General features: G+C 38.5%; 1 protein-coding gene across 1 annotated transcript in view; it reads right to left on the reverse strand.

Annotated features, from left to right (window-relative positions):
• Nucleotides 1-13,393, reverse strand: part of LOC121379611 — a 69,812-nt gene that overhangs the window by 29,715 nt on the left and 26,704 nt on the right. Inside the window, exons 18-23 of the mRNA XM_041508258.1 lie at nt 12,147-12,332; nt 9,237-9,455; nt 7,469-7,774; nt 6,413-6,454; nt 4,559-4,738; nt 1,238-1,417 (exon numbers count right to left, since the gene is read on the reverse strand). Of these exons, the coding sequence (XP_041364192.1) occupies nt 1,238-1,417; nt 4,559-4,738; nt 6,413-6,454; nt 7,469-7,774; nt 9,237-9,455; nt 12,147-12,332 (1,113 nt within the window). The remainder of the gene's footprint in view (nt 1-1,237; nt 1,418-4,558; nt 4,739-6,412; nt 6,455-7,468; nt 7,775-9,236; nt 9,456-12,146; nt 12,333-13,393) is intronic.

The following is a 13,393-nucleotide window of genomic DNA, read 5'->3' on the forward strand; positions in this document are numbered from 1 at the left end:
CATTCGGAGCAAGCTGTTTTAGCGCATGCCTGATCGTTTGTCCAGGGTCCCGTTCCATGAAGCGATCTTAGCGCTAAGATGATCTTAAGTGCATATGTTAGCTGTGCAGTTACGGTGATCTTAGGGCTAAGATCGCTTCGTGGAACGGGGCCCATGACAAGAAAGGGTTGGGGTGGGTGGGAGAGGGGACCGGTTGCGCTGGCAGGTGCAAGAGAACATCACCAGCCCGACCGGGGTCGGTAACAGGAGGAGGGTGGGTTTTGGGGTGATATAGAATTTTGAATGTACCGTAGGATTAAAGCCAAAGGAAAACTATTAGCATGTTCAAAATCGTATATCTGCACAAGACAGAATCCGGGAAGCGTTATGACAATTTCGTGATGGGATGCATCTATGAAACATTGCAAGGAGGCCACCACGGTCTGAATAAGGTCTGCTACTTTCAAAATAGACTTAACAAATCTGAACAATAATAAAAAACAAAAACATATTTTGTGTACAATACATACAGGGCTTCTAGAATTTTTTATAAAATGCACTAGCCATGGGATCAGTGATTTAAAAAATTTACTAGCCACAAATAAAAATTTACTAGCCCTACTTTACTTTAAGTTAATACAATTTTACTAAATAATAGTAATAATCAGATATGTCACCTAAAGAGGGAGATAGAGCTTAAAAACACTAACACTGGGGGCTGGGGTGGGGCCAGGATATTCATATTTACAAAATAGACTTGACTGCAACATTGACTCTTCTTTTTTTTTCACTAGCCGTTGGGCATGGTAATATTATTTATTTACTAGCCCAACATTGAATATCACTAGCCATGGGAGTGGGGCTACCATAATCTAGAAGCCCTGCACACAGTACATGCTTAACATTAACATTATAGCCAGGGTCCGCGGAGTATATTTGAAAGTGGATGGGCCACACTGTCAGTGCGATTGCCCGAGGGAAGGGAACCTGAAATGTCTGCCAATACTACTTACTAAACTGATCGATGGACATGTTCCACCGAGAACATTTAAAAAAAATTTCACGAGTGCATAAAACAACATTTCCAGCCTTATGGGCATAATTACAGAAAACAAGTAGTGAGCCATGGCACTTGAGCACACACACACCCCTCCCCCCATCCACACACCCCTCCCCCTCCACCCCCCACGTTCCGCCGCGGCCTCTGATATAAACTGTTTAAGTACGGAAACCTAAAATATCGGTAAATACTACTTACCAAACGGCAGGTTCAGTTTATAGGTGCAGTGTTTGTCTTTTATACAGCCGCTGTGCTGGTGGTAGGCGTGGCCCCACGGACACCGTTCGTACATCGACTTGTTGTTGTAGCAGAAGTAGTACTCGAAGCAGTGACCGCCGTACGACAAGGTGTAGAAGTTGGGAGCATTTACACACGCATCTGGGGAAGAAATATCCTTGTATTTGACAAATGTTGGATGATATGAGTTATAAAACAACAGACGTCAATTATTTTCACCATTGTCCGAACAATTATGTGATTTTATGTGTTTTTGTTGATGGTTTTGTGGGGGGGGGGGGGGGGGGGGGGGGGGGGGGGGGGTTCTTTACATCAAATTATGAACAATTGTGTGAAACTGTCTTCGGTTGTGTGATATATACAACTACCGTACAATAGAAGACAATTATATCTGGAGACTGGGTGTACAATTATCCCTTATAAATCTGTATCTAGTACGCTACTACTTCAGATATCCTTCCTTTTATCCTGCTCATTATCGTCATCATCATCGTCGTCGTCATCATCATGACAATCATCATTATCATAATCATCATTATCATCTTATATTTGTAAATATCATTCATCGTAGTATCAAGATAATCATAATCATCCGTATTATCCCTACAACCATCATGATAATCGTTGCCGATAACATCATCATCATCATCTCCATCATCATTATCATTATCATTATCACCATCATCATCTCCATCATCATCTCCATCATTATCATCATCACCATCATCATCTCCATCATTATCATCATCTCCATCATTATCATCATCACCATCACCATCATCATCACCATCATCATCTCCATCATTATCATCATCACCATCATCATCTCCATCATTATCATCATCTCCATCATTATCATCATCACCATCATTATCATCATCACCATCATTATCATCATCACCATCATTATCATCATCACCATCATCATCTCCATCATTATCATCATCTCCATCATTATCATCATCACCATCATTATCACCATCACCATCACCATCATCATCTCCATCATTATCATCATCTCCATCATTATCATCATCACCATCACCATCATCATCACCATCATAATCTCCATCATTATCATCATCACCATCATCATCTCCATCATTATCATCATCTCCATCATTATCATCATCACCATCATTATCATCATCACCATCATCATCTCCATCATTATCATCATCACCATCATCATCTCCATCATTATCACCATCACCATCATTATCATCATCACCATCATCATCTCCATCATTATCATCATCTCCATCATTATCATCATCACCATCACCATCATCATCTCCATCATTATCATCATCTCCATCATTATCATCATCACCATCACCATCATCATCTCCATCATTATCATCATCTCCATCATTATCATCATCACCATCATTATCATCATCACCATCACCATCATCATCTCCATCAATATCATCATCTCCATCATTATCATCATCAGCATCACCATCATCATCACCATCATCATCTCCATCATTATCATCATCACCATCATCATCTCCATCATTATCATCATCTCCATCATTATCATCATCACCATCATTATCATCATCCCCATCATCATCTCCATCATTATCATCATCACCATCATTATCATCATCACCATCATTATCATCATCACCATCACCATCATCATCTCCATCATTATCATCATCTCCATCATTATCATCATCACCATCACCATCATCATCACCATCATCATCTCCATCATTATGATCATCACCATCATCATCTCCATCATTATCATCATCTCCATCATTATCATCATCACCATCATCATCTCCATCATTATCATCATCACCATCATCATCTCCATCATTATCATCATCTCCATCATTATCATCATCTCCATCATTATCATCATCACCATCATTATCATCATCATTATCATCATCTCCATCATTATCATCATCACCATCATCATCTCCATCATTATCATCATCACCATCACCATCTCCATCATTATCATCATCTCCATCATTATCATCATCACCATCATCATCTCCATCATTATCATCATCTCCATCATCATCTCCATCATTATCACCATCACCATCATCATCTCCATCATTATCATCATCTCCATCATTATCATCATCTCCATCATCATCTCCATCATTATCATCATCTCCATCATCATCTCCATCATTATCACCATCACCATCATCATCTCCATCATTATCATCATCTCCATCATTATCATCATCTCCATCATTATCATCATCACCATCATCATCTCCATCATTATCATCATCTCCATCATTATCACCATCACCATCATCATCTCCATCATTATCATCATCTCCATCATCATCTCCATCATTATCATCATCACCATCATCATCTCCATCATTATCATCATCTCCATCATTATCATCATCTCCATCATTATCATCATCTCCATCATCATCATCATCACCATCATCATCACCATCATCATCTCCATCATTATCATCATCTCCATCATTATCATCATCTCCATCATCATCTCCATCATTATCATCATCACCATCATCATCTCCATCATTATCATCATCTCCATCATCATCTCCATCATCATCTCCATCATTATCATCATCTCCATCATTATCATCATCACCATCATCATCTCCATTATTATCATCATCACCATCATCATCTCCATCATTATCATCATCTCCATCATCATCACCATCATTATCTCCATCATTATCATCATCACCATCATCATCTCCATCATTATCATCATCTCCATCATCATCTCCATCATTATCACCATCACCATCATCATCTCCATCATTATCATCATCTCCATCATTATCATCATCTCCATCATTATCATCATCACCATCATCATCTCCATCATTATCATCATCACCATCATCATCTCCATCATTATCATCATCTCCATCATTATCATCATCATTATCAACATCAACATCAACATAATCATTATCATCATCACTATCATCATTATCAACATCATCATCGTCATCAATATCAGTATACATTTTTATCATCACTATATTTAATCATTAGTACAATCGTACTCATGGCCAGAACCACTTTTATAATGATAAGCATTATCATTTAGCATTTATCATCATCATCATCATCACTATCATCATCAGCATCATCATCATCATCATCACGACCATCATCATCATAATTATCACCACCATCATCATCATCACCATCATCATCATCACGACCATCAGCATCATCATCACCACCACCATCGCTATTACAATGACGATCATCACCAGACTGAATGGAACTACTCACTGTCGGGGTTGTCGTGTGTTATCTTGCAGTAGTGGTCGTAGACGCAGCCCTTCTTGGCGTCGTACTTGTGCAGGTTGGGACAGCGTGAGTAGTACGACCTGCCGTACATGCACGTGAAGTACTCGTAGCAGTGGCCGCCCAGGTTGTACGTGTACCCGTCAGGTGAGTTCGAACAGAAATCTGTGCACAAAGTAGACTATTATATCAGCGCGGTGGGCATACAGAATGTATGGCACACATATGTAGACTATTATATGAGCGCGGTGGGCATACAGAATGTATGGCACACATATGTAGACTTATTATATAAGCGCGGGGGCCATACAGAATTTATGGCACACATATGTTATAGACTATTACACAAGCGCGATGGACATTCACACATATATGTAGAGTATTTATTTATTTATTGTGTTTGTTCATTTATTTATTTATTTATTTACTTATTCGTTCGTTCATTCATTCATCCATTCATCCATTCATCCATCCATTCATTCATTTATTTGTATTAGGTTTTTTTATTTCCCAATCGCTCGGCGAATAATATAATTCCAAGATGAGAATTTCCTGGGCACTCTCACGAGTATTATTATCCACAAACTGCAATTTAATATATATATTAAAAATGCCAAAGGTGATATCTAGGATCTAGGATCTTTTCGCAAGATGCGTAAAACTGACAACTAGCACCTGTCGTAGAGGAAGAGTCAAGGACTGGGGCGTCTTGGTGGACAGTAAACACAAAACGCTGCAAGTTAAGAAGAGCTTCTAGACGGGGAGGCAACTGAGATGAACTCAAAGAAGAGAAAGGAAAATGGGAAGTTGGGTAACCATTGTATTGAACTGCATGGAGTAATTGATGGTGGTGTGCAACCTAACGGAATATTATAAGTTGTAGAAGCATCACGAGGGGTATATGGCATTTTATGTACCCTCTGTGTGTTCTTTTACCCCGAGCCGAAGGCGAGGGGGTAAAAGAACACACAGAGGGTACATAAAAAGCCATATACCCCGAGAGATGCTTCTACAACGAATTTATCTTGCCGACATGTTAAACCATATAGCCAAATAATCAAAATAACGCCAGACAATAATTGTTAACAATTTATTAACGGAGCCGTACCACGCGGACGCGAACGAAACCACTTGCCAGTGACGAAAAATAGTTCCATCGATAAACGAGTTTTTAACTTCAAATGTTTTAATACGAAATTGTCTGAAACAGATATTAATAAAAAAAAAAATAAAAAACACTTTTTTTTATATCAGAAATGTATGTAGTAAAAAAAAATATATATTAAAAATAAAAAACAAAAAAACAACTGTTGCTAATCGCGCATTAATACAATAACACCACGACCGTAATTAGGTGGCCGAGTTCAACATTGCAGCTTTTAAAAGTATTGAAATAGTGTATTTTATAGTAAAAATAAAATTCATTATGTATACTTGATTGATTATCAATGTTATTTATAATCTAATTATTGCTTTAGCATTAACTGGGGCGGCTGGAAACTGTTGGAAATTACAGACGGGGTATAAGAGAATTTGGCTCCGCCCACAGGGGGATAAGGGAATTGTCCAACGGCAAACAACCAATGAGATTAAAGAATTTTACATGAAGGCGAGATAATGAACTTTATTTCGTTTCAAAAGAACACTCGCGTTTTATTATATTTTACAAACGGGACTACATCACTATTTCTTAATTAAAAGTCGACAGTACAGTGGAATATATAAAGGTGTAGCAAGCCTAGAATAATTAACAATTATAGGTGCAGACTATGTTTGTATAAATGATTGTTGTGCTTACAATTTCGTTCTTATTTTCATATTTCATTAATAATCTCTTACCATGCTTTTCATAAGCGCTTCTCTTCTGGATATCATGTGATTCTGTAAACAAAATCAAACGTGTTAGTCTTTAATTTCATTAATAATTTCTTACCATGCTTTTCATAAGCGCTTCTCTTCTGGATATCATGTGATTCTGTAAACAAAATCAAACGTGTTAGTCTTTCTAAAGTAATTAATATGATGCAGGTGCAACGTTAAACGGTAAAGAACAGATACACCTGGCTTATTGTGTACTCGGTGCTAACTAAGTGTTGCATGCGATCTTTTAGCTTGAACATTTATTTGGACTATCCCAAAGCTTGAACATTTATTTGGACTATCCCAAAGCTTTAACATTTATTTGGACTATCCCAAAACTTGAACATTTATTTGGACTATCTCAAAGCTTTAACATTTATTTGGACTATCCCTAAGGTTGAAGATTTATTTGGACTATCCCAAAACTTGAACATTTATTTGGACTATCTTTAAAGGTGAATATTTATTTGGGCTATCTTAAAATACAGACCATAGTGCCTGCCACGAACTAACACACAGAGAAAGGAAAATAAAGGAATATTAATTTAATGACACCTCAGCACATTTTAAACTGCGGTCATTTCGGTAATGGTAATGGCTTAGGGGTCCAGACTTTGAACTGCGAAACCAGTAATTAAAATACTGCAGTTTTATTTTTAAAGTAGTAATTGGTGGTCGATTTTTTAAAGCATACAATGTTTGAGGAGCGGGTTAAAGCTCCATCCCCATTAAAGAAAAGAAAAAAAAAAAAAAAAAAAAAAAAAAAAAAAAAAAACCCAAAAACAAACCAAAACTAAAAACACAAAACAAAACAAAACAAACAGGAAAGCAAGAAAACAAGCGGGGAAAAAATGTATTGGTCTCTATATTCTGGCAGAACACTATTTTGAGAATGGCTTCGGTTACAGCAACGAACAGAAATGGTTTATAATTATGCATTTTTATACTTGAAGACCCCCCCCCCCCCCCCCCCCCCCCCCCCCCCCCCCCACCCCCCCCCGAAACCCGCCCGTGCAGAGATCCGTGTGTCCTTACCGTCTTCATTAATAGCTCTCTTCCGCCTCCCACTGTACATGTCCGTAGTTGCAGCGCCGTAGTTGAAGTCTGGACTGGCTGTCGTAGAGGCGTAGTGACCGCCGCCGCCGCCGGAGGGATTGCCATTGTTGTTACCGCCGTAAGGGTCGTTCTTGCCGTTACCGCCGTAAGGGTCGTTATTGCCGTAAGGATCGTTCTTGCCGTAAGGATCGTTATTGCCGTAAGGATCGTTCATGCCGTGATTGCCGTAAGGATCGGTCATATTGCCGTCACCGTATGGTCCAGTCAACACGTCGTTGATTTGTGCTGATTAAACAATCAAAACATACAGACAATAAAATTATCTGACCTCGCCATTTATAATTAAGGGGATATATCACTCTCGCTCTACATCCTAAGGCAAGTTCACAGGGAAAATGTTTTAGCTCCCCTTAGCATGTGAATTTATATGGCATCAACATGTTAAGTTACTAAATAATATTTGTAAATTTACTGACAGTTTTAAAAACATTTAAATCACCATGATAATCGATTTATTTATTTATTACATATGACTGTATATAACATGTATATTGTACATGCATCATTTTATGTTATCTGAGGTCAAATACAGTTTTGTTGTTGTTGTTATTGTAAAATATGCATGGTGATATCTTAAAGGGACACTCCTCAGTTTGCTGCACTTTTTAAGATGTTATCGACTAACAAAGACTTTTTAACGATTGTAATTACATATTAATGTTCGTTTGGTTTTTTTGCATAAAATATTAGTGGCTGTATATTGAATGTGTTTCTGATCGTTCTAATATTTGTACTAGGTTAAATTTCATTTTATTTCCAAAAATATAATTTTTTCGTACGTACGAAATTATTTGAAGACAAAATCCAGTTTGGGCTTCTTACAAATATTAAGACGACCAGAAACACATTGAATATACAGACACTGATATTCTAAACCAGAAAATATATTTAATATGTTAGTTTAATCGTAGAAATATTTTATTAGTCGGAAACATCTTACAATGCAGCAAACTCAGGATTGTCCCACTAAATGACTCCTCATAAGTCAGGGGTGCAATTAATCACTCCCCTCAAACAAACAAAACATTCTGAAATACTTCTGCAATACCAATTCAATTTGAACTTTCTATATTTCACAATCTAAATAAAATATCCCCACGCCATATACGATAATACATGGACTTGCTTAAGTGCAGTGCCAGATTTATAAGGTGGCAAAGGGGGCAATTGCCCCGGGCCCCCTGTCAGAGAGCACCCTCACCCCCACCCCACCCCCACCCCACCCCCACTACCTTCATAAAAAAAATGTAATAATTATAAAAAAAAAAAAAAAATGTATTTGTCATGTAATTTTATTTCTAAGTTATGGTACCCCAGAACCTGACTTGCCATGGGCCCCTACCCCGGGCTCCCCAAGGTCTAAATCCGGCCCTGCTTAAGTGAGTGGTAGTGGTATGACAGTTTGGTTCGACAGCCTGCCCCGCCCACATTCCCCTATCAGCGTGCAAATTGCTTTTTGATTAGTTCATTTTCATTAAAGCACTGACAGACAATTTACACCTTGTATTATAAATGTATTTTTCTTATCTCGTATAAACACCGGTATCGGAAATAGGCTTCCACCGATCTGCAATGTCTCAGAGATCCATTAGTTATAATTAATATGTTAACATCATAGTCTATGGGATTTGATTTAGAGGAATTCACCCTCATGCAATAAAGACTATTGTTAGCTGATAATGCTTACCGTCACCTCCGTAGTAGTAATAATAGTAGTAGAAGTAGTACTGGTAGTAGAAGTGGAAGTAGTAACATTCCCCGTCGTAGATGCAGCCCTGCCCGTATTTGTACGAGTAGCCGATGGGGCAGCGGTGGTAGAATGATTTGCCGTAGTGGCAGACGTAGTACTCGTAGCAATGGCCGTTCCGCTCATACGTGTGGCCGTTAGCCTGGTTGTAGCAATAATCTTGAAAGAAAAGAAAAGGAAAAAAATATGTTTTTAGTATTTTCAGGATATTAGAACTACAGATATTGCAATTAACACTGTAATCGTACAACGAACCGGAAGGGACCATGATAGTTAGTTCTTTATAGACGTAGTTCGTTGTACACATTTCCATAAGCCCCTGCGCGTGCTGTAACCTCACCGTGGTGCAGGAGTTTAACATTCTCTTTGAGAATGACCAATACAGCACAAACTGAAATTTTGAATAAAAGTCAGTATCTATCTGCGATATTTGTATTTTTGCACAGTTCTTTACACTGTTTTTATTTAAATCTTGAATTTTTATATTGATGTTGATCATCACCTTATTTGTTTGCATTACCATAGTTTGACACCCAACAGCCGATGTATTTTTCGTGCTGGGGTGTCGTTAAACATTCATTCATTCATTTTCATAAGTTGGTTATTAATGTATAGGGAGATAAAACGGGACTTTGCATTCAGTTCGTTCTATGCAGTTGTTCGTTCTAAGCATGTACGTTATAAGTGTGTTTCACTGTATATGAATACAGCTGTAATTAGTGTGGGCGCAAATGGCTGTTTTCAAATAAAAAAAGAAAACAAAATTAGTGTTGTCCCTCTCCAACCCCACATCTCGTACGCTTATGCTTGACCTAATATAATAATTGATGCAAGAAGTATATGAGACTCAGACTCACCAAATTATTTACATATAAAGACAGGCAACCGCCATTATTTATTGCATAACAACTGCACAGTTCTCGACCCAGCTAGTGCTCCACGACTGGTATATCAAAGGCCGTGGTGTGTTCTATCCTGTTTGTGGGATGGTACATATAAAAGGTTCTTTGCTACTAATGGAAACAAGTAGCGGGTTTCCTCTCTAAACCTATACTGTCAAAATTATCAAATGTTTGACATCCAATAGCCAATTATTAATAAATCAATGTGTTCTAGTGGTGTCGTTAAACAAAACAAATTTTAAATTTAACAACTGTACAGAATGACACTAACTGAAATGTTGACATTAAAAAAAAAAAATCGCATTGCTCATAGAAGTTAGTACTCAGCCTAAAATAAGTGTACGTTTGTGTGTATGTATGTAGGTATGTATGTATGTATTGATGTATGAATATCTATATATTGTATGTATGTCGAGGTTGACTGTTACATACATAGATATTAACGCACTGGCGCAGGGGGTAATTAAATCCTTTCTGGCCTCACAAATTGTCCCATGCCGTTGCTGGGACTCGAACCTGTGGCACCGAGTCGCCCGCAAATTGCAAGACTAACCACGATACGCTCTGAGCAATCGAGGCTTCCATAAAAGGAAGTTCTTTAACTCAACCATATGCATGGGGCCTACAATCTACGTATGTATGTATGTATGTATGTATTGATGTATGAATATCTATATATTGTATGTATGTCGAGGTCTGAGCTATCGAAGCTTCCATAAAAAGGAAGCTCTTTTAACTCAACCATATGCATGGGGCCTACAATCTACGCGGTCGATCCCGCTTACGTGCACGAAACAGTGGGCAGACCTGGCACTGGCTAGTATGTATTGATGTATGAATATCTATATATTGTATGTATGTCGAGGTTGACTATTACATACATAGATATTAACGCACTGGCGCAGGGGATAATTAAATCCTTTCTGGCCTCACAAATTGTCCCATGCCGTTGCTGGGACTCGATCCTGTGGCACCGATTCGCCCGCAAATTGCAAGACTAACCACGATACGCTCTGAGCTATCGAAGCTTCCATAAAAAGGAAGCTCTTTTAACTCAACTCAACTCAATGTATGTATGTATGTATGTATGTATGTCTGGATTCACGGTATTCTCAAGATAGCCCAAAAGGGTACCGTTAAAACTTGACATGGATGAAGGACATGTTTTGACAACTGAAGACACTCCTCCGTTAAATATACCTAAAATCGATGATATACCTTAAACATGATACGGATGGTTAAAGTTTGTTTTGTTTAACGACACCTCTAGAGCACATTGATTTGTTAATCATCTGCTTTTGGATGTCAAACATTTGGTAATTTTTACATATAGTCTTAAAGAGGAAACCCGCCACTTTTTTTCCGTTAGTAGCAAGGGATCTTATACATTGTGTATATGCACCATCCCACAAACAGGATAGCACATACCACGACCTTTGATATACCAGTTGTGATGCACTAGCAGGAACCAGAAATAGCGCAATGGGTCCACCGTCGGGGATCGATCCTAGACACTTTACCACTGGGCTGCGTCCCGCACCTGATACGGATGGAACCGATTTTACCAGCGACCTAAGTGTTTTATATACAACATATATTTCAAGGTTCAGAGGGGCGGGTCGCAGCCCGATGGTAACCCGCTCGCCTGATGCACGGTCGATCTAGGATCGATCCGCGTCTGTGGACCCATAAACCTATTTCTCGATCCAGCCAATGCACCACGGCCGTTATATCAAAGGCCGTCGAATGTGCTATCCTGTCTGTGCGATGGCGCGTACAAAAGATCTCTTGCTACTAATGAAAACAATGTAGCGGGTTTCCTCTCTAAGACTGTCAGAATTACGGAATGCAATTACCATTAGCAGATGATTAATAAATCAATGTGCTCTAGTGATGTCGTGAATCAAAATGAACTTTAACTACTCAAGATACAGAAGCGATTACTTACCCTGAAGCTTGTGATGGTTATATTCGCAGTCGTCGCCGTAGTCGTGTTTGCAGTCACCAGAGCTAGAATCGTAGCTGTAGCCCTCGGGGCAACGTTTGTAGAAGGACATACCCTTATAGCACTGGTTGAACTCATAGCAGTACCCGCCTGCGAAGGAATAGCCGTCTGGACTTCCAACGCAGTAATCTGAAATTAATGTTCAGGAAAGTACTGTCATGTTCAGTGGTGCTTTTAAATCTATTATTATGGCATTTGTTGTTTCTCCTAATTAAAATGGTTAATTAAAATTGTAAATTCCATAACTTTGTTATGCTAGGATCAAACCGCCAACTGTCTGCAGAAAGTTGGCCAACTCGACTTTTGCGTTGTAATTTCTTTAACTCCCGACTTACGACGGGTGCGCTCAGATTCCCTTGTTGACAAATATCAACCCATGCAAAGGGAGAAGACATGGGTTGTTACAGTAATTTTATATATACTTTATACACACATAATGTAGTTACTACTTTATAGACAGACTTAATTCAAATAATATATTAGATTAACAACTAATGGGTTATACGACGAGAATCAAGTTTGTAAGAGCGATCTGACTAGCAACTGGGCAGTTGTAGAACTCGTGACAGAAGGAAGTTGGCCAACTTTCTGCTGGCAGTTGGTAGTCTAAGCCTAGCATTAACCCACCTCCCTCCCCGTCTTGGACACATCCATATCATTTCATTATTTTCAAATTTTAAATTTAGACATCGTGGATGTAGATATCAACAAAAAACACAACAAATACAAGCTTATTGTTAACGATGTGTCGTAAGTTTATTTATTAAGTTATTTGTTTGTTTGGATGTATTATGCGTATCAGCAGTATACTTGCTGCCGAAATATTTGATGGGTCCACGGGAATAGCATGTGATGTCACATTTTTAGTAAGATGATATATATTGTTTTATTTTAATGTGTATAACTCTGCAATCGTGGAATATGCCTAAGAAAGCATAATTTACCAACTACCTTTAATGGCCTACCATAAACATAGTTACTTAATTTAGTGTGTCATTGTGACCATGACATCCATGGCCGTTATATTACTAAGTATCTGTTTGGATATCATAGGTTATTCCCGTGGACCTTAGCAAAACACCTCAAAATGTAACACCGATGGTGTTCTGGGCAAATAAAGTCCAGGGCCACGTTCTACGAAGCGATCTTAGCCCTAAGATCACAGTAACTGCACTGCTGACATATGCACT

This window comes from Gigantopelta aegis, chromosome 8 (assembly GCF_016097555.1).
Source record: "Gigantopelta aegis isolate Gae_Host chromosome 8, Gae_host_genome, whole genome shotgun sequence".
Taxonomy (NCBI): domain Eukaryota; kingdom Metazoa; phylum Mollusca; class Gastropoda; order Neomphalida; family Peltospiridae; genus Gigantopelta; species Gigantopelta aegis.